Source organism: Salvelinus fontinalis, chromosome 12 (genome assembly GCF_029448725.1).
Source record: "Salvelinus fontinalis isolate EN_2023a chromosome 12, ASM2944872v1, whole genome shotgun sequence".
Classification (NCBI taxonomy): Eukaryota; Metazoa; Chordata; class Actinopteri; order Salmoniformes; family Salmonidae; genus Salvelinus; species Salvelinus fontinalis.
This window is the reverse complement of record NC_074676.1, coordinates 2,044,879-2,071,733: the sequence shown is the minus strand read 5'-3', so window position 1 is coordinate 2,071,733 and position 26,855 is coordinate 2,044,879. Positions and strand designations below refer to the sequence as shown.

Below are 26,855 nucleotides of genomic sequence, written 5' to 3'. Positions count from 1 at the left end.
TTCTTTCTCGAATAGCCGCAGTGCACTCTTCAGTCCACCAAAGAACCACCTTCCTTTTCTCACCCACTTCACTCACTTGCAAATCAGAGAGGTCACAGAAGCAGCACATTCTAGAGTAAGAAGCCAGTGTGAGGTCCAGGCAGGATGTAACCCCTTTAACAACATCAATTCTTGTACCACATCCATCGTTAAGACATACTAATGCTCTTGTTTCCATCATATTCTCCACAATACTACCATTAGCATCTGTATGTGCGCTTCCCCACTATTATGGGCATTAAAGTTGCCTCACCATATCTCTCTAGAGCCCAATTCTCTTGATATTTCATCAAACACCTCTGCAGATAGTTGATGACAAGGCTTGTACAAATTTAGCAACTTAATATTACTTCCTGCACTAGATTTCCACCATCACACATTTGTATTCAGATAGGACAGGTATATTACGATATACAAGACCTTCCCTTATGAACGTAGCACAACCACCCTGTCCAGTGGATCTATCATATCTGATTGAACAATAACCAGGAATAATACAATCAAGATGTGGTGTAAGGCATGTTTCTTGAAAAAGTATCTCATCAGGTTTGATCTCTAAATCGATTACATATTTCTTCAACTCCTGACCGTTAGCAATAAAGCTTCTGGCACTCACACTGAAGGATGACAAAAACCATAACTCTAGTTATCGTCATACTGAGACATTCCATCATTAGTATTATTAGGAAGTCAATCCGATTTAACTATCAAGGTTTCCTTTGGCACGACACATTTGTGAGAGCAAGATTTCTGAACAGGTCTGGTATCCGTGTCTGGACCAACATAGGCAACATTTTTTACAGTAGGTCCCCTTATTCCAGGACTGACCCTATTATCTCCACCATTCTGCCTAATAGGTCCACCAATCTGCCTTGCATTCTCTGCATAAGAGACATTACGAGTGACTTTAAATCTTTGGGCCACTCTAACCTCTTTTTGCACCTTGCGTCCACCAAATGCTACACTGTGTTCCCCCCATAATTACGACAGTTAGCCATAAACATTTTTCCACACAGCCACCATAATCATGTTCCCCTCCATACTTGGCATGTCTTCTTTTTCACTGAGCAGCTACATGTCCCATTCTTTGGCATTTAAAACACCTTAATGGGGGTGGGTGGCACACCCTGATCTGTTTCACCTGTCTTGTGCTTGTTTCCACCCCCCTCTAGGTGTCACTCATTTTCTCCATTATCCCCTGTGCATTTATACCTGTATTTTCTGTTTGTCTGTTGCCAGTTCGTCTTGTCTCGTCAAGCACACCAGCGTGGTTTCCCATACTCCTGTTTCTCTCTAGCACTTGTTTTTCCAGCCTGCCCTGACCCTGCTTGCCGTTCTGTACCTGTCTGACACTGCCCTGGATTACCGACCTCGGCCTGGCCTGACCCTGAACCGGCCTGCCGTTCTGTACCTTTCTGACACTGCCCTTGATTACCGACCTCAGCCTGCCATTGACCTGTCATCTGCCTTCCCCCGGTTTTGTTAGGAAACATCTGTTATTCGAACTGTCTGAATCTGGGTCTTATCCTGAGGTCTGATAGTACGAACTGGCCATGACTGACCCAACAGACTCGGACCAGCTCGGCAACGCCATCTCCTCCAAGGGAGCCACCTTTGGATGACACAAGGAATTCCTTCAAGGTCTTATGGAAGGATTCCAGACCTTTTTATTTTTTTTACTTTTTTTATTTAACCTTTATTTAACCAGGTAGGCTAGTTGAGAACACGTTTTCAGTTTTCAGCTGTGCTAACGTAATTGCAAAAGGGTTTTCTAATGATCAATTAGCCTTTTAAAATGATAAACTTGGATTAGCTAACACAACGTTCCATTGGAACACAGGAGTGATGGTTGCTGATCTACATAGGCCTCTGTACGCCTATGTAGATATTTTTTTTAAAATCAGATGTTTCCAGCTTCAATAGTCATTTACAACATTAACAATGTCTACACTGTATTTCTGATCAATTTGATGTTATTTTAATGGACAAAAGGACATTTTTTTTCATTTAAAAAACAAGGACATTTCTAAGTGACCCCACACTTTTGAACGGTAGTGTATGTCTACCCCAAAAATATATGGGGGATTGGAAGTGATGCAGGCGATTACATTGATGGAAGAAACAATCTATCCACAATACTAAAGCTGATCCACTCTCTGAAAAACAACAAACAATACTACTTGAGTAAAAGTATTTGGTTTAAAATGTACTTAAGTATCAAAAGTAAATGTAATCTATAAAATATGCTTAAGTGCCAAAAGTACAAGTATAAATCATTTAAAATTCTTTATATTAAGCAAGCCAGACGGTACGATTTTATTTTTATTTTTAATTTACGGATAGCCAGGGGCACACTTCAACACTCAGACATAATTTACAAATGAAGCGTTTGTGTTTAGTGAGTCTGCCAAATCAGAGGCAGTATGGATGACCAGGGATGTTCTCTTGAAAAGTTTTTTGAATTAGACAATTTTCCTGTCCTGCTAAGCATTCAAAATGGAACTAGTACTTTTGGGAGTCAGAGAAAATGGAAGGAGTAAAAAGTACATTCTTTTCATTAGGAATGTAGTGAAGTAGAAGTTGTCAAAAATATAATTAGTAAAGTACAGATACCCCCCAAAACTGCTTAAGTTGTACTTTAAAGTATTTTTACTTAAGTACTTTACACCACTGTCTCACAGCCCTCTGACCTCTGCCTGCCCTTGACCTGTCGTCCGCCTGCCCCGCTTTGTTAGTAAACATATGTTATTCGAATTGTCTGCATCTGGGTCGTATGCTGAGGTCTGATTGTGGGACAAATTCTATAACGGTGAAAGCCAGGAAGTTCATCTGTACTTTCTTAGGCAAAACCTTCTCAAACATTAATAGTACTGAACAGCCTTTTGGCTTCAACCACTACGCCCCCTTCTGCATTTTATTTTATATAATCTATGGACATAGATAGTGGAACCCCAGAAATGACACCACTCAGCTAGGCTGAAGCTCCAGGGACATGACTTGTGATTTTCTTCCCATTGAGAGTTTTCATTTTCATAATCTTCCCTCATTTTCATAATATTCCATTTCTCTTTGCTTATTTCAGCTGTTCTTGCCATTATATGGACTTGGTCTTTTATCAAATAGGGCTATCTTCTGTATACCACCCCTACCTTGTCACAACACAACTGACTGGCTCAAACGCATAAACTTTTAACAAGGCACACCTGTTAATTGCATTCCAGGTGACTACCTCATGAGCTGGTTGAGAGAATGCCAAGAGTGTGCAAAGCTGTCAAGGAAAAGGGTGGATACATTGAATAATTTAAAATATATTTGGATTTGTTTACATGATTCCATATGTGTTATTTCATAGTTTTGATGTCTTCACTATTATTCTACAATGTAGAATATAGTACAAATAAAGAAAAACCCTGGAATGAGTAGGTTTGTCCAAACTTTGACTGGTACTGTATTTTGGGGGGGACAATTTTACCTGCTTCAAACATTGGGGGCCCCTCCTACGCCCTTGCCAAAGAGCATCTGACTAGGCCTTCTATCCTGCTTTACTAGGTACATTGTTTTACAAGCATCAGAAAGGAATTCACCACATGGACAACATTTTAGAATGCCATTTTAATGTCATTGTCTTTTCAAGAATCAAATATAAATGCATACAAATACATTTATTTTCACCTAAGCCACATGTAACCACTATTGCAATGAACATCACAACACAAATACAATATTTTAACAGAAGTTGCCTTTCAAGCTCGAATGGTCAAAAGGGGCAACATGCACACATGCATTCATTCATACAAGGACACACACACACACACACACACACACACACACACACACACACACACACACACACACACACACACACACACACACACACACACACACACACACACACACACACACACACACACACACACACACACACATTATAGATGGGACTTTTTACAGCATTAAAGAGGTATGGCTCTAACAATACTATGTGGAGGGAGGGAGTGGGAAAGAGGGAGGAATTGTGGTAGCAGTAGATGGAAGGGCGGGGGATCGGGGGAGGGAGAAGTGGTAATAGGAAGGAACAGCTAAAGTGTACATAAAACACATATTTCTATATTAGTCAAGCCAACTTTTTACTCAGTAAGTATAAATATTCTTCATCCAAAAGTCAGTGCAGTGTCTTCTGCTCTAGCCTGAGTCCCAGTTAGCTAGCAAGACAGCACAAACAGATCTGGGTCTCAAGCTACTTCTGCTGCAGGGCAGGCTTCAACCGGGTCCTCTTATTTACCACGCCTGGTTTCACCCAGGTCCTATTCGCGTTCCACTACAATACACCCGGTCCGTGTTAGACCTGGTCCATGAAACATCTGTTTCACTTTACACACAAATCACTTTACATACGTTTTTCTTGTCATTTTCCTGCCGTTCTTGTCTTTTTTCTCTTTCTATCCTTTCTTTTTTTTGTCACCAAATACCTCAAAGGTCCAGCTGAGAAGTACTAGTTGTTTGTTTTCTGAGTGTTGTTTCGTTTGTTTTCCAACCAATCAATCAATTTTGGCAGATATAAAAAAGAACGATAAATTTACAAGTGTACATTTTTCTTTCCCTTCTCCTGATTTCCCTTTTCTAGCTCCGAAAAGTACTCCTGTCCGGCGTGTGGTGCGCTAATCCTACTGGATACCTCTGAAGAGACACATGGCAAAGACCATGGCAAACAGCTGTGGAGAAGAACAGAGGAGTGTCAGAACAGCAGTCAGGACAGAGAACAAGACACAAAGTAAGTGTTTAAATTCTGCTAGCCTAATAAACTGGTCGACTGTTCTGCAGCCAAACGATGATGATGATGAAACTAGACAAAATAAACCAAACTATCTACATGATGACGATTAGACAATTCAGCTCTGGCTTAATCTAATAAATCGACTAGATTGCCATATCCATAATTATGACTTCAGAGATACCTCCCCAGTATATTATCCTATGTAATGTATGGTGTGTAACAGTCCTGCAACACCAATATTCTCCACTAAGTGGGGCAATCGTACTATAAACGGGGAAGTGACCAGCACTTGCTTCAAATGATACATTCTCCAGTATTTCAGATTCCGTTGCTGTGTACTGTGTGGGGAAGATAAACTACATGGATTTTTCTAAACAGCTTACATTACCAATCACACGAAAAATGTGTTGATTTGGAGGCTACTCACAAAGGCGCTTATTATAAGTAACAAAATATTAAATCCTACCTCAATGGTGAGCACCACGATGGCCAGCGCTCCAGCCACATAGATGTACAGCTCAAAGTAGTCCACCACCGCTGAGTAGCAGCCCTGAAAACACACAGAGAGGAAAGAGTCTCAGTCACAATTCAATAGTATGAGTCAATATGAGAGAGTATTGAAATGTGTGTGTTTGTGTGTCTGTGTGTGCACGCATGTGCATAAATGCATGCATGTGTGTGTGTGCTGAAATGCATGGACAATATAAATAGCATCAGAGCCATAACTGAATGCGTCAGTGAACAATAGACTAGATGAATGGGCTGAGAGACAGAGACTGAGACAGGGACCCTGGCCTCATTGGCTTTTAATGAGGCTCTGTGTGTGAATGGGAGAGAGACAGACGCCTTCCGGAGATACTGCATTGTTCCACAGGCCTTAACAACAACAGTTGGAGCCTCTTCTTCCCATCAGTGTTGACTGTAATTACATTTCCCTCTCAAGACAGTGATTAAAACAGGCAAGCACACACAGAGATAAATATAGACCCGCACACACAAGCACACAAACGTGTGCATTCCGTTTGTCAATATGGCTAAATCCATTTGTCAATATGTCTAAATCTGTTTGTCAATATGGCTAAATACTGTATGTTTCTACCTCCACACACACGCACACCCACTTCCATACCCTACTCCAAGCCCGCACTACCCTACCCTACTCCAATCTACATAGTCAAACACAAGCATGCATAAGTATACACACACACACTGCACTACTCTACACTACACAGTAAAACATACTTCCTTGACACCCAGAACATAGAAAAGCACTAATTAGTCTACCGGTATGAGGACAGTGCCAGTAGAGAAGCAGTCCCATTATATCATCACTCCAACATACACTCTTCTGCTCTAGTTTAGCTGATAGGCCAGAGGAGGGTTTTGTCTCCCAGTGTGACAGGGAGAGGGGGCAGTGGTAGCCTCGTGGTTAGAGTGACGGACATGCAACTGGAAGGTAGCCAGTTCAAATCCTAGGGTAGGAATGTGGAGGGCTGCCAGTTATCTCAGGTGCCACCCACTGCTGATGTGATGCACTACCTGTTCTGTGGGAACTGCTCTAGGTGCCCTGCTCTGGAGGTCCTGCTCCAGGGGCGACATTTTTTTATTTCCATGCTCTTTGTTGAATGGGTCAATAAAGATGATTCAAGGGTTCATAGTAGTATTTTTGAAGTACCAGTACCCACCTTGTTGTTTCTGAACAGCATGTTCCCCATCAGACACTCCTCCTGGGGGATGTAGGCTGAGTCTCCGGGGTGACTACCCCTCCTGCAGCAGGCCGCAGGGACCATCTCATTAGGGTTGATCAGTCTGAACAGGCTCTCCTCAAAGTCCACCGGGCTGTTCACGCCACAGCAGTCAAACTGGGGAGGAGAGCTGGGTAAATTACACCGAGTATACAAAACATTAAGAACACATGCTCTTTCCATGACATAGACTGGCCAGGTGAATCCAGGTGAAAGCTATGGTCCCTTATTGATGTCACTTCAATCAGTGGAGATGAACGGGAGGAGACAGATTAAATAAATGTTTAATCCTTGTGAACATTGAGACATGGATTGTGTATGTGTGCCATTTAGAGGGTGAATGGGCAAGACAAAATATTGAAGTGCTTTTGAACGGGGTATGGTAGTAGGTGCCAGGCACACTTGTTTGTGTCAAGAACTGCAGCGCTCCTGAGTTTCTCAGGCTCAACAGTTTCCCATGTGTATCATTAACCTATACGGTCCAAATAATGAAGATTCAAGCTTCTTTGAAAATATTTAAGAATTTATCTATTACCCTGCCTAGAATGCCAGCATCCCGGAGTCGCCTCTTCACTGTTTTGCCGGGACTATTTAATGAAGCTGCCAGTTGAGGACTTGTGAAGCGTCTGTTTCTCAAACTAGACACTCTAATGTACTTGTCCTCTTGCTCAGTTGTGCACAGCAATAATTAAATATTAAACTATAGGAAGATTATGCAATAGTCATGTAAACACCTTACTCTGCTTATCTTAATCGGCCTATGGTCAAAATTGTATTTTTTCCCCTCATCAATCTACACACAATACTGACAAAGCAAAAACATATATATATATTTTAAATTTTGCAAATGTTGTAAAAAAGAAGAAAAAAAGATCACATTTACTCAGTACTTTGTTGAAGCACCTTTGGCAGCCTTGAGTCTTCTTGGGTATGACGCTACAAGCTTGGCACACCTGTACTTGGGGAGTTTCTCCCATTCTTCTCTACAGATCCTCTTAAGCTCTGTCAGGTTGGATGGGAAGCGTCGCTGCACAGCTATTTTCATAATCCAAGATGGCGTAGCAGTGGGAGCAGTCTGTTTTGATTGTCTTGTCGTGTCCCTTGTATATATCGTCTTTATCTTCGTATATATTTTTTATCTAATTTTCCATCTACGGACTGAACATACTCTCCTGCAACCCGCCTCACCCAATGTGGTATGGATCTGCTATTTTTTCTCTACCACATCTCCGGATTCCTACCGCAAGCTCTGAACCTTTACCCCGGATCATCGCAGCTAGCTAGCTGCTATCCGAGTGGCTACTCCTGTCTAACGTCTCTGTCCCGAAGCAAGCACCAGTTAGCCTGGAGCTAGCCTCGAACTAGGCCCATCTCCCGGCTAGCCGAAGAGATCTATCAAGCAATTTCTGGGCTTCAAATACCTCTTTTCCCAATTGGCCTGGACCCTTTGCTGCCGACACGGAGCCTAGCCGGCCATCACGACAGGTCTGCCGACGTAACCTTCCGAGGGGGTTTCAACAGGCTCTCCCAATGCAACGTCCCCCTGAGGCCCATCTGCTAACCCCGGCCTGCTAGCTGTCTGAATCGCCGTGCCTCCAGCTCGCCTAGCTACTCACTGGACCCTATGATCACTCGGCTACACATGCCCCTCCCTAATGTCAATATGCCTTGTCTATTGCTGTTTTGGTTAGTCATTTTTATCTTATTTCACTGTAGAGCTTCCAGCCCTGCTCAATATACCTTAGCTAGCCCTTATGTTCCACCCCCCACACATGCGGTGACCGCACCCTGCTTAAATGGTGCCTCTAGAGACAAAACCTCTCATCGTCACTCAATGCCTAGGCTTACCTACACTGTACTCACATCCTACCATACCCTTGTCTATACATTGTGCCTTGAATTTATTCTTCCGCACCCAGAAACCTGCTCCTTTTACTCTCTGTTCCAAACGCACTATACGACCAGTTCTTTCAGCCTTTTACGTACTCTTATCCTACTCCTCCTTTGTTCCTCTGGTGATTTAGAGGTTAACCCAGGCCCTGCAGCCCCCAGCATCACTCCCATTCCCCAGGCGCTCTCATTTGTTGACTTCTGTAACCTAAAAAGCATTTGTTTCATGCATGTTAACATTAGACGCCTCCTCCCTGAGTTTGTTTTATTCACTGCTTTAGCACACTCCACCAACCCGGATGTCCTAGCCGTGTCTGAATCCTGACTTAGGAAGGCCACCAAAAATCCTGAAATGTCCATCCCTAACTATAACATTTTCCGACAAGATACAATTGCCAAAGGGGGCGGAGTTAGCCTGCAGAACTCTGTCATACTATCCAGGTCTGTGCCCAAACAATTCGAGCTTCTACTTCGGCCACAGCTGTGCCCTGGACACCATATGCGAATTGAACGCCCCCCATCTATCTTCAGAGTTTGTACTGTTAGGTGACCTAAACTGGGACATGCTTAACATCCCGGCCATCCTACAATCTAAGATAGATGCCCTCAGTCTCACACAAATCATCAAGGAACCTACCAAGTACAACCCTAAATCCGTAACCATGGGCACCCTCTTAGATATCATCCTGACCAACCTTCCCTCTAAATACACCCCTGCTCTCTTCAACCAGGATCTCAGTGATCATTGCCAGTGTGCGTAATGGGTCCGCGGTCAAACACCCCTCATCACTGTCAAATGCTCCCTAAAACACTTCGGCGAGCAGGCCTTTCTAATCGACCTGGCACGGGTATCCTGGAAGGATATTGACCTCATCCTATCAGTAAAGGATGCCTGGTTGCTCTTCAAAAGTTTATTCTCCATCTTAAATAAGCATGCCCCATTCAAAAAATGTAGAACTAAGAACAGATATAGCATTTGGTTCACCCCAGACTTGACTGCCCTTGACTAGCACAAAAACATCCTGTGGCGTTCTGCATTAGCATCGATTAGCCCCCGCGATATGCAACTTTTCAGGTAAGTCAGGAACCAATACACTCAGTCAGTTAGGAAAGCTAAGGCTAGCTTTTTCAAACAGAAATTTGCTTCCTTTAGCACTAATTCCAAAAAGTTTTGGGACACTGTAAAGTCCATAGAGAATAAGAGCACCTCCTCCCAGCTACCCATTGCACTATTAATAAATCTATGATAATCGGTAATTTCAATAAGCATTTATCCACGGCTGGCCATGCTTTCCACCCCCCCCCCCCCCCCACTACTTCTTCACCCAAATCCAGACAGCTGATGTTCTGAAAGAGCTGCAACATCTGGATCCCTACAAATCAGCTGGGCTAGGCAATCTGGACCCTCTCTTTCTAAAATTATCAGCCGAAATTGTTGCAACGCCTATTCAACCTCTCTTTCGTATCATCTAAGATCCCCAAAGATTGGAAAGCTGCTGCAGTCATCACCCACTTCAAAGGGGGAGACACCCAAACTGTTACAGACCTATATCCATCCTGCCCTGCCTTTCTAAAATCTTCAAAAGCCAAGTTAATAAACAGATTACCGACCATTTCGAATCCCAAAGTACCTTCTCCACTATGCAATCTGGTTTCCAAGCTGGTCACGGGTGCACCTCAGCCACACTCAAGGTCCTAAACGATATCATAACCGCCATCGATAAAAGACAGTACTGTGCAGCTGTATTCCTCGACCTGGCCAAGGCTTTTAACTCTGTCAATCACCGCATTCTTATCGGCAGACTCACTAGCCTTGGCTTTTTAAATGACTGCCTCGCCTGGTTCACCAACTACTTCTCAGAGTTCAGTTTGTCAAATCGTAGGGCCTGTTGTCCGGACCTCTGGCAGTCTCAATGGGGGTGCCACCGGGTTTAATTCTCGGGCTGACTCTTTTCTCTGTATATATCAATGATGGCGCTCTTGCTGCTGGTGATTCTCTGATCCACCTCTATGCAGATGACACCATTCTGTATACATCTGGCCCTTCTTTGGACACTGTGCTAACAAACCTCCAAACGAGCTTCAACGCCATACAACACTCCTTCCGTGGCCTCTAACTGCTTTTAAATGCAAGTAAAACTAAGTGCATGCTCTTCAACCGATTTCTGCCTGCACCCTCCCGCCCGACTAGCATCACTACTCTGGACGGTTCTGACCTAGAATATGTGGACAACTACAAATACCTAGGTGTCTGGTTAGACTGTAAACGCTCTTTCCAGACTCACATTAAGCATCTCCAATCCAAAATTAAATCTAGAATCAGCTTCCTATTTTGCAAAAAAGTCTCCTTCACTCATGCCGCCAAACATACCCTCGTAAACTGACTCTCCTACCGATCCTTGACTTTGGCGATGTCATTTACAACATAGCCTCCAACACTCTACTCAGCAAACTGGATGTAGTCTATCACAGTGCCATCCGTTTTATCACCAAAGCCCCATATACTACCCGCCACTGCGACCTGTATGCTCTCATTGGCTGGCCCTCACTACATATCTGTCGCCAAACCCACTGGCTCCAGGTCATCTATAAGTCTTTGCTAGGTAAAGCCCCGCCTTATCTCAGCTCACTGGACACCATAGCAACACCCACCCGTAGCACGCGCTGCAGCAGGTATATCGGTCATGCACTGGTCATCCTCAAAGTCAACACTTCCTTTGGCCGCCTTTACTTCCAGTTCTCTGCTGCCAATGACTGGAATGAATTGCAACAATCTCTGAAGCTGGAGTCTTATATCTCCTTTAAGCATCATCTGTCAGAGCAGCTTACCGATCACTGTCCCTGTACACAGTAAATAGCACACCCGACTACCCATCCCCATATTATTACTTACCCCTCTTGCTCTTTTGCACCCCAGTAACTCTACCTGCACATCTAGCACTCCATTATTAATGCTAAATTGTAATTATTTTCGCCTCTAGGGCCTATTTATTGCCTACCTCCCTACTCTTCTACATTTGCACACACTGTACATAGTACTGTACACTTTTTATTTTATTTTGTGTTATTGACTGTACGTTTGTTTGTGTAACTGTGTTTTTGTCGCACTGCTTTGCTTTATTTATTGCAGTTGTAAATGAGAACTTGTTCTCAACTGGCCTACCTGGTTAAAAATGTTCAACTCTCCAGAGATGTTTGATCGGGTTCAAGTCCGGACTCTGGCTGGGCCACTCAAGGACATTCAGAGACTTGTCCCGAAGTTACTCCTGCGTTGTCTTGGCTATGTGCTTAGGGTCATTGTCCTGTTGGAAGGTGAACCTTCGCCACCAGTCTGAGATCCTGAGCGCTCTGGAGCAGGTTTTCATCAAGGATCTCTCTGTACTTTGCTGCGTTCATCTTCCCCTCGTTCCGGGCTAGTCTCCCAGTCCCTGCCACTGAAAAACATCCCCCTAGCATGATGCTGCCACCACCATGCTTCACCGTAGGGATGGTGCCAGGTTTCCTCCAGACTTGAAGCTTGGCATTCAGGCCAAAGAGCTCAATCTTGGTTTCCTCAGACCATAGATTCTTGTTTATCATGGTCTGAGAGACCTTTAGGTGCTTTTTAGCAAAATACTGAGGTGTGGGTTCCGTCAGGCCACTCTACCATAAAAGCCTGATTGGTTATTTCCTGTCAGAGTGACCATCGGGTTCTTGGTCACCTCCCTGATCAAGGCCCTTCTCCCCCGATTGCTCAGTTTGGCCGAGCGGCCAGCTCTAGGAAGAGTCTCGGTGGTTCCAAACTTCTTCCATTTAAGAATGATGGAGGCCACTGTGTTCTTGGGGACCTTCAATGCTGCAGAATTGTGCCCTTCCCCAGATCTGTGCCTCGACACAATCCTGTCTCGAAGCTCTACGGACAATTCCTTCGACCTCCTGGCTTGGTTTTTGCTCTGACATGCACTGTCAATTGTGGAACTTTATATAGACAGGTGTGTGCCTTTCCAAATCGTGTCCAATCAATTGAATTTACCAGTTGTAGAAACATCTCAAGAATGATCAATGGAAACAGGATGCCCCTGAGCACAATTTCGAGTCTCATAGCAAAAGGGTCTGAATACTTGTATAAAAAACAGAAATACCTTATTTAAATATTTGTAAACATTTCTAAAAACCTGTTTTCGCTTTGTCATTATGGGGTATTGTGTGTAGATTAATGAGGATTTTTTTTTATTTAGTTCCCAGTGATGTACTAGGCCGTCTTCACCACCGGCTGGAGGGCATTGCGGTCATGGAAGGAGCAATTCCCGTACCAGGCCGTGATGCAACTGGTCAGGACTCTCTCGATGGTGCAGCTGTAGTATTTGGAGAGGGTCTGGGGTGGCATGCCAAATTTCTTCAGCTGCCTTAGGAAGTAGAGATGCTGTTGCGCCCTCTTGACAAGAGTGGTGGTGTTGTTGGTCCATGTCAAGTCCTAAGTGATGTTGACACCGATGTATTTAAAACTCCTGACTCTTTCTACTGCAGTACTGTTGATCGGGGCATGTTCCCTCATCTGCTTCCTGAAGTGAACAATCAATTCCTTTGTTTTGCTGAGGTTGAGGGAGAGGTTGTTCTCCTGGCACCACAATGCCAGTTCACTTACCTTGAATTGAGTATATTGACATGGAATTGACCTCAAGCTTAGCAAGTACAGTATTTTAGCCTTACAGTGTTCATGATAGCGTTCCACGTTCCAGTGAAGACATCAGTGTTATTGTAGCCCAGGTAGTGCATCTTCAGCTCCTTAGTGAAGTACTCTCTGGTCAGCTAGACAGGAACATGGAGAATGTTGGTATTAGTGCTGTATGGTCCGAGGTTTTACTGTATCACCATGATGAAGGGGACAGTGTTTGCACACTACAGTGGATGGTCACAGGATCCATATAAGGACAGAATTTACTCACGTGCTCCCGGAATATGAAGGCCAGGATGGCTGCAGCTAGTTCCGCCAGGAAGATGACCAGGATGAGCATGAAGAACTGCAGGGACACAGGAGAGAGAGGGCAGGAGGGAGGGAGAGAGAGAGAGAGAGGGAGGGAGTGGTGGACAAGACATTTAGTGAGAGGAGAGACGGAGAGAGATAAAGGGAGAGAACGAGTAACAGAGTTCGTGTCAGCAAAAGTGAGTGCGAGTCACAAAAAATTCAACATTAAGTATGCATGTGGCCTGGTGCGTCGAAGGCAAATTATTATGGCTTATTTATTTTCCATCTATCTCAGGCCAGCATGACTCTCTCTCTCTCTCTCTCTCTCTCGCTCACACACAAAGAGCAGCAGACGCTTGTTCTCAATAATGACTCCACAGCAGCAAAGGAATGTTTATAACACTGTTATAACGCTGCTATAATATAACACAGTGTGGGCCTACTTACAAACATCAGCAGACACTTGTTCTCCCGGATGGCTCCACAGCAGCCCAGGAAGCCCAATAGGAAAAGCATTCCCCCCAGGGCCAGGATGATGTAGACTCCTGTGAAGAGCAGAGGGTTGGCTGCTACGATCTCCTTGAAGCCTGTAGGGTCCACCAGCACCCACACACCCACACCCAGGAGGAAGGAGCCTCCCAGCTGGGAAAAAGAGGGGGGAGGGGGGAAGTGGGAGGGAGAGGGATAAGGTTAGTTTATCTGCATATAATAATTACAATTAATGGAAGAAACAGAACACGTGCAGTTGAGGTAGGAAACCTAACAGGGGAACCTAAAACCTCACCAAAGAGGGATGGAGGGAGGGAGAGTTAAATCACAATTTCTACTTATTGAATACGGTACTGAACTCCTTGTATGTGACTCCTCCATCTTGGCTCCATGTCCATCTTATCAGCAGTAAAAGTAATATTTACATGATAACTGTATGTCAGTGTCACTGGCTCTGTAGTAGATCCTGAGGAAGTCTGTGGGACTAGGAAATTGGGTCAGCACTCCCTCTAATGGTGTCTCTGGCTCTGGTCCAGTCTCCCTATCTTTGCAACTGTTCCCCCAAGAGATCATTTCAGCTCTTTCATACTACCAATCTGTTACATTTGTATACCCCTTGCAGGGGAGTAACATGTAAAATGTGTGTTCCTTATGTTTCCTTATGTGGTAGTATGGCAAAGTAACTGAATGTTGAGGGCTTCAATGAAAAGTCATAGCAAGCCAAGAGCAGTCTCCGGGAGATATTTCCACCTCTGAGAGAAGTCGCTGGTGTAGAGCCGGCTGCTTCCTCCAGCCAATCTTCCAGCTTTCCATCAGCCCTGAGTGCCCTGCCCACCTCGCTGCCATGCCCTGCCCACCTCTCCACTTTCTTTGCCAGCTACCTGACAAACAGGGATCTCTGTAATCTGTAACTACGGAGACGGCGACTCCTAGCATCGTTCACCCACTTCCACGAGAGTCCCCACCAATAAAAAAAAAAACTGTTTATTACTGTGTGGTAATAATGTCTGTTGGCTTTCTGACCTGCTAACACAGAGAGTGGGGGAATGAATTTAAAGTAGTACTACCGACACATGGAAGTGGGTTTGGGGAAGCCAAAAAAAAGAGGTGACCAGGGTGGAGTATAACTACTGAGTAAAGGGGCCGCCCCCAGGTGGTGAGGGTAGGTAGCAACACATCTGCCACGCTGATCCTCAACACTGGAGCTCCCCAGGGGTGCGTGCTCAGTGCCCTCCTGTACTCCCTGTTCACCCACGACTGCATGGCCAGGCACGACTCCAACACCATCATTAAGTTTGCAGACGACACAACAGTGGTAGGCCTGATCACCGACAACAACGAGACAGCGAGGAGGTCAGCGGGAGGAGGTCAGAGACCTGGCCGGGTGGTGCCAGAATAACAACCTATCCCTCAACATAACCAAGACTAAGGAGATGATTGTGGACTACAGGAAAAGGAGGACCGAGCACGCCCCCATTATCATCAACGGGGCTGTAGTGGAGCAGGTTGAGCGCTTCAAGTTCCTTGGTGTCCACATCAACAACAAACTAGAATGGTCCAAACACACCAAGACAATTATGAAGAGGGCACGACAAAGCCTATTCCCCCTCAGGAAACTAAAAAGATTTGGCATGGGTTCTGAGATCCTCAAAAGGTTCTACAGCTGCAACATCGAGAGCATCCTGACTGGTTGCATCACTGCCTGGTACGGCAATTGCTCGGCCTCTGACCGCAGGGCACTACAGAAGGCAATGCGTACGGCCCAGTACATCACTGGGGCTAAGCTGCCTGCTATCCAGGACCTCTACAACAGGCAGTGTCAGAGGAAGGCCCTAAAAATTGTCAAAGACCCCAGCCACTGACTGTTCTCTCTACTACCGCATGGCAAGCGGTACCGGAGTGCCAAGTCTAGGACAAAAAGGCTTCTCAACAGTTTTTCCCCACAAGCCATAAGACTCCTGAACAGGTAATCAAATGGCTACCCGGACTATTTGCATTGTGTGTCCCCCCAACCCCTCTTTTACACTACTGCTACTCTCTGTTTATCATATATGCACAGTCGCTTTAACTATACATTCATGTACATACTACCTCAATTGGGCCGACCAACCGGTGTCTGTATGTAGCCTCGCTACTTTTATAGCTTCGCTACTGTATATAGCCTGTCTTTTTACTGTTGTTTTATTTCTTTACTTACCTATTGTTCACCTAACACCTTTTTTGCACTATTGGTTAGAGCCTGTAAGTAAGCATTTCACTGTAAGGTCTACACCTGATGTATTCGGCGCACGTGACAAATAAACTGATTTGATACCTCAATAAAGAGATATTTCGATGCCCACTCTTGCTGGAACATTGTCTACTTTCCTTTTCTTTGAAATCTTTTGAAAAACTAATTTTTCCGCAATTTCTAGCTAGCTACTATTTGTAACGGTGACGTGTGTGTCAGCCTGTCAGTCAATGTCTGTCCTCGTGCAGTTGTTATTACATGCCTTCAAAATAAACGTCCCACAAGCGGTGGGAGTTAAATCATTACCCAAAGGCCAGTATTCATTGGGCTTTTAATTTGAATAACAAATACGTCTTTCAAAACTTTACTATCGCAAGTTCTTTATGTGATCTGAGCATGATTCCGCGGGCTGTATTGAATTAGGTCGCGGGCCGCATACGGCCCCGTACCGGCCTTTGCCCAGTCTGTAGTAGATCATACAAATAAAACATGTTTTTTAATTTGTAACATTGTGTGTTGATTTCAGAGGTGGCACCACACGTCCCAGAGTGGTGGGGTGGAAATTGTTTTCCTAAATCAGCTGTAAAAAATTGGTTTTGTAATGGAGTGCGTAACTGGCTGCAGGGAAGTCAGGCGCAGGAGAACAGAGATGCGTAGCAAACGGAGCCCTTTATTGAGGCGAACAAAACATGGCACTCAGAAAACTAACCACACACGGGTTACAATAACCCGGCGCAAACCAGCCTGGAGTACACATATATTTGCACATAACATTTCCACACAGACATGGGGGGAAACAGAGGGTTATATGCAAGACGAGTAATGAGGGAATGCAAACCAGGTGTGCGGGAAAACAAGACAAAACAAATGGAAAATGAAAGGTGAATCGGCGATGGCTAGAAGAACGGTGATGTCGACCGCCGAACGCCGCCCGAACAAGGAGAGGAACCGACCTCGGCGGAAGTCGTGACAGATGGGACCAGATTTCTTCTAATCAGGTCATATGCTTTTTTTTTTTACTCCTGTTAAAACTCCTGGCCCTAGGGAGGATTAAAACATGAAAATCCTGTCAAACAAGTCGAATCAGTCTAAACAGTACTTTGTCCCTCTTTTCAATGCTTTTTGTCTATTTTTTTATTAAACCGAATCAAAAGTGCTGGTGCAAATGCCAGCTTGCCACACGTACTGCTGTGCTGATCTCTGCAACAAATTAAGAAACATAACCTACATGTATGATTTATATGTATCTTATTTTGGGGTCGCTGGAATGAGCTTCGATACAAACACCTCATGTCAACTACCCGGTGAATTATACCCCCGTTTTCAGTCGTAATTTGCATTTACCACATAGCCCAATGATTTGCATGATATTGATTAAAATGAAGCATGGTTTGTTGTAAGGTAGGCCTACTGTACTTTCATATTTGTATTAGAAGGGTAATCATTCATTTTTTTTTTATAGGCTAACGTTACTTGATGAAGCTTTAGCTAGCAGTAAACTCTGCTTTTGTCTTGAAGCTAAAATGTAATGAGTGTAAAGACGAGAAAACACTTTAATTGTCTGCATATGTTTGTGAATTGTTGCGTTAATAGTGTAATATGGTAGATGCATGAAAAATTGCTTGCTTAATGGTAGCTAGTTGCTAGCTGGTTTAATAGTTGAATCGTTTGTAATACTTAGCCTCCTGGCTAGTGGCTACTGTGACATTTACGCTACTTTTGAGTTGCAAAGCAAGAACACCAAACGAACCCTCTCTCGGCTCTTGACATTCCCGTCGCTAATGTGAATTGAAAAGTGTATGTGCAGATTATGTAAATATACATTTCATCCCAATAACTCCATTCAGAGGTGAATATGTCTATCTGTAGTCTTTATGCGCATGAGCAGGGGGTGGGTTAAGGCACATACAGTGCCTTCAGAAAGTAGTCACACCCCTTGACTTTTCCCACATTTTGTTGTGTTACAGCCTAAGTTTAAAATTGATTAAATTGAGAATTTTCGTGACACATCCCACAATGTCAAAGTGGAATTGTGTTTTTTTTTTAATTTTTACAAATTATAAAAAAATGAAAAGCTCACGCCTTGAGTCAATACGTATTCAATCCCTTTGTTATGGCAAGCCTAAATGAGTTCATGAGTAAAAATGTGCTTAACAATTCACATTGCATGGACTCCGTGTTCAATAATTGTCATGGTGTATCAATAAACCCAGTCACTACAAAGATATAGGTGTCCTTCCAAACTCAGTCGCCAGAGAGGAAGGAAACCACTCAGGGATTTTATCATGAGGCCAATGGTAACTTTATAACTGTTCCAGAGTTTAATGGCTGTGATAGGAGACAACTGAGGATGGATCAACAACATTGTAGTTACTCCACAATACTAACCTAAATGACAGAGTGAAAAGAAGGAAGCCTGTACAGAATAAAAACATTCTAAAACATGCATCCTGTTTGCAACAAGGCACTAAAGTAATACTGCAAAGCAATTCACTTTTTGTCCTGAATAAAAAATGTTTTATTGGATTTGCCCCAAACATAACACATTACTAAGTACCATTCTCCATATGTTCAACCATAGTGGTGGCTGCATCATGTATGGGAATGTGTGTAATCGTTAAGGACTGGGGAGTTTTTCAGGATAAAGAAACAGAACGGAGCTAAGCACAGAAAAAATCCTAGAGCAAAACCAGGTTCAGCCTGCTTTCCACCAGAAATTGAAAGATGAATTCACCTTTCAGCAGGTCAATAACCTAAAACACAAGGCCAAATCTACACTGGAGTTGCTTACCAAGAAGACAGTGAATGTTTGAGTGACCGAGTTACAGTTCTGACTTAAATCTGCTTGAAAATCTATGGCGAGACTTGAAAATTGTTGTCTAGCAATGATCAACAATCAATTTGACAGAGCTTGAAGAATTTTGAAAAGAATAATGGGCAAATATTATACAATACAAGTGTGCAAAGAACTCAAGGACATACCCAGACTCACAACTGTAATTGCTGCCAAAGTTGATTCTAACACCTATTAACTCAGAGGTGTGAATACTTAGAATTGAATTAGATATTTAATTTTCAATAAAATTTTTATATATTTGCAAAAATGTCTAAACATGTTTTCCCTTTGTTATTATGGGGTATTGTGTTACAACCTGGATTTAAAACGGATTTCATATATTTGTAATCACAACACAACAAAATGTGGAATAAGTCCAGGGGTATGAATACTTTTTCAAGGCACTGTAAGGTAGGTCAGCGGGGGGCTTCAGCTAACTGCCTTTGCCCCCTTTCCTCTAACCTCTCAAAGGGAATCCACCCTTCCCTCCATTCCTCCCTCCTGAACATTCTCTTATCTCCATCCTCCCACTTTCACTAAACCCTATCGGCAGCACCAGTGGGTGACTCTTTAGTGATTAGAAGAAGGGGGATAGGAAGGAAAGGAGAAGAGGGGGTAGAGATATGAGCATCACACACTCATCCTCACACCATTCCCTTCCTCCTGGAAAAGAACCTGTCTTTCAATAAACGTCCAAGAAAACATTCCGTCAAAGGCAGAGCTTAGAGCTATAGAGGCAACCATTGTCTCATGGGATGGTGGGAGGGTAGAATTGTCTGAGAGTATAAACAAAGGAATGGACATGGTAACAGTCACTGGTTGCTACTGAGAAGTTATACAACCCTCCCCACTACATTTAATTATATGACCCTCCTCACCACTACCCCCATACCCCCAGTTATTGGCTCTCTCTGGAGTTACCTTTGATTGTCTGATCAAAACTGAACAAGCAAAACGTCAATTGCAAGCTGCATACCCAGTGGAACTGTAAATATGTGTCATCACCAAAATCAATTCAACGATTTTAATAGAATAAAAAATGCCTCCCTGTGTCTTATTAAATACATGCGAGACCACAATAGAGAGATGGAAAGAGTACTGTTAGATACCATAGGAGGATATACAGGATATACAGAGTATATACAGTGTACTGTATATAGGAGGACAGCTTATAATATAGGGCGTAAGAGAATACTTACGAAGATGAGAAAGTTGAAGACAAACATTAGGTATTTGATGCAGCTGAGACAGTCTCTGTCCATGGCTGTACCTCTCGCTGAAGCCTCTCCCAGCCCCTGAGAGAGAGAACACACAGAGACAGAGCAGTCATTTAAACTGATTTTGTTCTGCAAGAACACACACAATGCAAAACCCAGCACTCACTTTTTCACGAGTTCAGCCCTTCAAATATACAGTACCATTCAAAAGTTTGGACACACCTACTAATTCAAGGGTTTTTCTTTATTTTTACCATTTTCTACATTGTAGAATAATAGTGAAGACATCAAAACTATGAAATAACACATATGGAATCATGTAGTAACCAAAAAAGTGTAAAACGAATAAAAATATATTTTTGATTTGAGTTTCTTCAAAGTAGCCACCCGTTGCATTGACATCTTTGCACACTCTTCACATTCTCTCAACCAACACATTAAATGCTTTTCCAACTGTCTTGAAGGAGTTCCCACATATGCTGAGCACTTGTTGGCTGCTTTTCCTTCACTTTGCGATTCAATTCATCACCAACCATCTCAATTGGGTTGAGGTCGGATGATTGTGGAGGCTAGGTCATCTGATGCAGCACTCCATTACTCTCCTTCTTGGTCAAATAGTGTTGGATCATTGTCCTTTTGAAAAATAAATTATAGTCCCACTAAGAACAAACCAGATGGGATGGCGTATCACTGCATAATGCTGTGGTAGCCATGCTGATTAACCTCTCTTGGGCACGTGAGACGTTAGCGTCCCACCTCTTCAACAGCCAGTGAAACTGCTGGGCGCCAAATTCAAATACAGAAATACTCAATATAAATGTGAATCCAACCACGGTGTCAGATTTAAAAAATGCTTTACGGCGAAAGCATACCTTACGATTATTTGAGAACATAGCCCACTAGACAAATCATTACAAACAGTAACCAGCCATGTAGAACAGTTACACCATTTAAAAATAGAGATAAAATTAATCCCTTACCTTTGATGATCTTCATATGGTTGCACTCAGCAGACATTCATTTACTCAATAAATGTTCCTTTTGTTCGATAAAGTCTCTTTACTCCCAAAAACCTCCGTTTTGTTTTGCTCGTTTTCTTCAGTAATCCACAGGCTCAAACGCAGTCAAAACAGGAAGACAAAAAAAATCTAAATTGTATCCGTAAAGTTCATAGAAACATGTCAAACGATGTTTATATTCAATCCTCAGGTTGTTTTTAGCCTAAATAATCAATAATATTTCAACCGGACAATAACGCTGTCAATATAAAATGTAAACAAGAAAGGCACTCTCTCGGTTGTGCGCATGAAAAAGCTCCGTGACACTTTAGGGTCCACTCATTCAGACTGCTCTTACTTCCTAATTTTTCAAGTTACAAGCCTGAAACAATTTCTAAAGACTGTTGACATCTAGTGGAAGGCATAGAAACTGCAATTTGGGTCCTAAGTCAATGGATACTGTAATGGCATTGAATAGAAAACTACAAAACCAACAAAAAAACTACTTCCTGAATGGATTTTTCTCAGTTTTTCGCCTGCCAAATCAGTTCTGTTATACTCACAGACACTATTTTAACAGTTCTGGAAACTTTAGAGTGTTTTCTATCCAAATCTACCAGTTATATGCATATCATATCTTCTGGGCCCGAGAAGCAGGCAGTTTAATTTGGGCATGCATTTCATCCAAAATTCTGAATGCTGCCCCTTACCCCAGATAAGTTAAGTGTGCCTTGAATTCTAAACAAATCACTGACAGTGTCACTAGCAAAGCACCCCCACACCATAACACCTCCTCCTCCATGCTTCACGGTGGGAACCACACATGCAGAGATCATCCATTCACCTACTCTGTCTCACACAAAGACACAGCGTTTGGAACCAAAGATCTCAAATTTGGACTCATCAGACCAAAGGACAGATTTCCACCAGTCTGATGTCCATTGCTCGTGTTTCTTGGCCCAAGCAAGTCTCCTCTTCTTATTGGTGTCCTTTAGTAGTGGTTTCTTTTCAGCAATTAGACCATGAATGCCTGATTCACACACTCCTCTGAACAGTTGATGTTGACATGTGTCTTACTTGATCTCTGTGAAGCATTTACTTGGGCTGCAATTTCTGAGGCTGGTAACTCTAATGAACTTATCCTCTGCAACAGAGGTAACTCTGGGTCTTCCTTTCCTGTGGCTTTCCTCATGAGAGACAGTTTCATCATTGCGCTGGATGGTTTTTGCGATTGCACTTCAAGAAACTTTCAAAGTTCTTGAAATTTTCCGGATTGACTGACCTTCATGTCTTAATTTTTGGGATAGGGGGCAGCATTCGTAATTTTGGATGAAAAGCGTGCCCAAAGTAAACTGCCTGCTACTCAGGCCCAGAAGCTAGGATATGCATTTGGATAGAAAATACTCTAAAGTTTCCAAAACTGTTACAATATTGTCTGTGAGTATAACTGAACTGATATGGCAGGCGAAAACCTGAGGAAAATCCATCCAGGAAATGCTATTATTTTGAAATGGCTGTTTTTCCATTGAAAGCTTATCCACCATACAAAGACTTATGACCCAGTTCCCGATCCCTATGGCTTCCACTACATGTGGCCAGTCTTTAGGCATTGTTTCAGGCTTTTACTCTGAAAAATGAGGGAGAAACACCACTTTCAATGAGAGGACAGTGGAAATTTCCAGACATGAGTCCTGCGCTTGACGGGGAGTGCGCCTTTCTTGTTTTTCCTTTTCTATTGACGAAGCTATTGTCTGGTTGAAATATGATCGATTATTTATGACAAAAACAACCTGAGGATTGATTATATACATCGTTTCACATGTTTCTACGAATTTTTATGGTACTTTTTAGATTTTTCGTCTGCCTGCTGTGACCGCGCTTTGTTCCAATGGATTACTGAACAAAACGCACCAACAAAACTGAGGTTTTTGGACATAAAGAGGTACTTTATCGAACAAAATGAACATTTATTGTGTAACATGGAGTCTTGGGAGTGCAACCATATGAAGATCATCAAAGGTAAGTGATACATTTTATCGCTATTTCTGACTTGTTACTCCTCTACTTGGCTGGTTACTGTTTGTAATGATTTGTCTGCTGGGCGCTGTTCTCAGATAATCGCATGGTTTGCTTTCGCCGTAAAGCCTTTTTGAAATCTGACACAGCGTTTGGATTAACAAGAAGTTTATCTTTAAGCTGATGTATAAACACTTGTATCTTTTATGTATGTTTATTATGAGAATTTCTGTTTTGTTGAGTTTCACAACCTGCAATTTCACCTGGATGTTGTTTGAGACAGTGGATTACTGAACAAAACGCGCTAACAAAACTGAGGTTTTTGGATGTAAAGAGGGACTTTATCGAACAAAACAAACATTTATTGGGTAACTGGGAGTCTTGTGAGTGCAACCATATGAAGATCACCAAAGGTAAGTGATTAATTTTATCGCTATTTCTGACTTTTGTTACTCCTCTACTTGGCTGGTTACTGTTTGTAATGTTTTGTGTGCTGAGCGCTGGCCTCAGATAATCGCATGGTATGCTTTCGCCGTAAAGTATTTTTGAATTCTGACACAGCGGCTGGATTAACAAGATAAGCTTTATTTTGATGTATTGCACTTGTGGTTTTATGAAAGTTAAATATTTACAGTAATTTGAATTTGGCGCTCTGCAATTTCACCGGATGTGGTCGAGGTGGGATGCTAGCATCCCACTGTTCCATAAGAAGTTAAAGTAATGATGGAGTGTAGTTTCTCTTTGCTTATTTGAGCTGTTCTTGCCATAATATGGACTTGGTCTTTTACCAAATAGGGCAGTCTTCTGTATACCACCCCTACCTTGTCACAACACAACTGATTTGCTCAAACGCATTAAGGCAAGAAATTCTACAAATTAACTTTTAACAAGGCACACCTGTTAAATGAAATGCATTCCAGGTGACTACCTCATGAAGCTGGTTGAGAGAATGCCAAGAGTGTGCAAAGCTGTCATCAAGTCAAAGGGTGGCTACTTTGAAGAATCTCAAATCTCAAATATATTTTGATTTGTTTAACACTTTTTTGGGGGATACTACATGATTCCAAATGTGTTATTTCATAGTTTCGATGTCTTCACTATTATTCTACAATGTAGAAAATAGTAAAAATAAAGAAAACCCCTGGAATGAGTAGGCGTGTCCAAAATTTTGACTCGAATTGTACGTAAACAAAGTGAGTATCTTAATTTCAGCCAATATAATCGCAACAGAAAAACACCAAAATCATACCCACAGGCATTCTGCACCAGCAACAGTTTCTGAACTATCCCATAAACCAGAAACCTACAGTATAGGTTGGGACAACAAAATATTCTCAGTGTCAGAACCACACAACCTGACATGGCACACAACTCGGTGAGCCCCCAAATTGTGACTGACAACTTATGTCAGTGTTTAACTTTGCTAGTATCGGCCCCTCCCAGGGTATTTTCTTGAACAAAATGGGGCTTAGGTAATGAGCGTGGCAGGGGAATTATAGGACTTCCTGTTGGCCGCAGTGACAAAATGTAGCTGTTTTAAAGCTAATTTCCCATAAATCTACATATTTTGCCATGGCTTATGCTATCGGAGTGACTCTAAACAGTATGACAAAATCAATTGCACTTTTGGAGCTACAAACATAAGCCATGAAAAAAATACTCCTGAATGCATCATTTTTTAAAATGTAAGATTCTCCCAGACTGTCTAGCTTTCATTTTGGTGATTGTTAGTTCTCAAAGATGCTCTTATTTAATCATATATAGGTCCATTATCTTTTTTACATACTTTATATCTGTTTTTAGTCGTTTAAGTTTACACTGAAATATTCAGACATTGCTCGTTCTGATATTTCGTAATTTTTATTTTGGGGGGATTTGTGTGTATTATTTAGTATTGTTAGGTATACTGAACTTTTGGAGCTACAAACATAAGCATTTTGCTGCACCTGTGATATCTGCAAAATATGTGTACGCGACCAATAAAACTTGATTTGTTTCCATTTTTTTTTACTGTTTGCACATAGACTTTGAACGTCACAGCAGTGGGGATCAGACATTCAGGTCCAAACACAGTTGAGGCTCCAAGCTTTTCCCCTGATAGCTTAAAACCATCAAGCCCTGGATTGGTAGATATTGCCCTGGTTTTAACCACTGACTCAGAGTTCCTGAGAGAAATGGAGATAACTCCTCTAGGCTTTCACAGCAGATAAGGCTAGAGGAAAAGGCACCTAGAAGATTAGGAGTCTGAAGCTAGAAAGGAAGACAGGGAAAATGGAAGCCATTTCAACTTTTTTTTAACAGATTGGCAGTGTCTCTGAGGAGTTGTCTGGTTGCCCAACCCAGGTCTATTCATAACTCCTACACTCCCTAAAGGTAGATTTACTTAATGCCGTCTCGGAAGAGTTAAGTACCGTCGCTTATATGTGAAATAAATACGGGCATGTCGGGGAAAAGTATTTTGTTTTTGTTGGTTTTACCTCTGACACCAGTGGCGATTGGTACCATTTAAGATGAGGGAGGATGATAGTTTGTTTTCTTGAGCATGGCCTTATTTCTATTACAGCATAGTGGATGACTGTCATTCAGATTCCATTCACCCAGCTCAATGTAACATCAATAGGTTTAGGCTACTACATGAAACCAAAATGTTCCCTATACCCATCATGAGGTTGCTACAACCTCATCTATGAATGGAAATTTACAACGTAGGTCGAGAGAAATTTGTATAATAAAGGTGACAGACAGTGACACATTCAATAATGCCTTGCACACTCTTGCCTGCATCTAGCTTATCTAGGGTATAATCATTAGTCCAACGGTTGCAAAAGAGAGTTTCTATTGGACAAACTCAGGTATGTTTATCGCCGTTTCGTTCAGTTTGCTTCCATTTAAGAAAGCAAAATCGTCTGAATGAATACACCCCTGATCACATGCAAAGACAGTTCACTTACATAGCAGCCACATACAAACAGCATGATCACTTTGATCATTGTAGCTATAATTCCTTCTCGCATCTACGCGCTCTCCTCCTCTCACATTTTCCCTTTGCTTGTGGACTTCAGTGCACAACACAACACATCACCAAACCTTCATATTATAATTGCTAACCACTACACACAGCCTACATCGTTATCACCATTAATAGCTAACATCAAAGTCAACATACACTACATGACCAAAGGTATGTGGACACCTGCTCGTCGAACATCTAATTCTAAAATCATGGGCATTAATATGGATTTGGTCCCTCCATTTGCTGCTATAACAGCCTCCACTCTTCTTGGAACGCTTTCCACTATATGTTGGAACATTTCTGCGGGGACTTGCATCCATTCAGCCACGAGCATTAGTGAGGTCGGGCACTGATGTTGGGCGATTAGGCCTGGCTCGCAGTTGGCGTCAATTCATCCCGAAGGTGTTCGATGGAGTTGAGGTCAGGGCTCTGTGCAGGCCACTCAAGTTCTTCCACACTGATCTCGACAAACCATTTCTGTATGGAGCTCGCTTTGTGCACGGGGGCATTGTCATGCAAAAACAGGAAAGGGCCTTTCCCAAACTGTTGCCACAAAGTTGGAAGCACAGAACCGTCTAGAATGTCATTGTATGCTGTAGCGTTAAGATTTCCCTTCACTGGAACTAAGGGGCCTAGCCCAAACCATGAAAAACAGCCCCAGACCAT

The 26,855-nt window shown here is 42.7% G+C and overlaps 1 protein-coding gene across 2 annotated transcripts in view; it reads right to left on the bottom strand.

The window, feature by feature from the left end:
* Positions 1-3,636: 3,636 nt before the first annotated feature.
* Positions 3,637-26,855, bottom strand: part of LOC129866607 (tetraspanin-18-like) — a 107,330-nt gene continuing 84,111 nt past the window's right edge. For both annotated transcript variants that reach the window (XM_055939363.1, XM_055939362.1), the window contains 7 exons: positions 20,145-20,240; positions 13,838-14,032; positions 13,371-13,445; positions 13,135-13,233; positions 6,496-6,672; positions 5,277-5,360; positions 3,637-4,748 (listed from right to left, as the gene is read on the bottom strand). In XM_055939363.1, the coding sequence (XP_055795338.1) occupies positions 4,701-4,748; positions 5,277-5,360; positions 6,496-6,672; positions 13,135-13,233; positions 13,371-13,445; positions 13,838-14,032; positions 20,145-20,240 (774 nt within the window). In that variant the 3' untranslated portion in view covers positions 3,637-4,700. The remainder of the gene's footprint in view (positions 4,749-5,276; positions 5,361-6,495; positions 6,673-13,134; positions 13,234-13,370; positions 13,446-13,837; positions 14,033-20,144; positions 20,241-26,855) is intronic.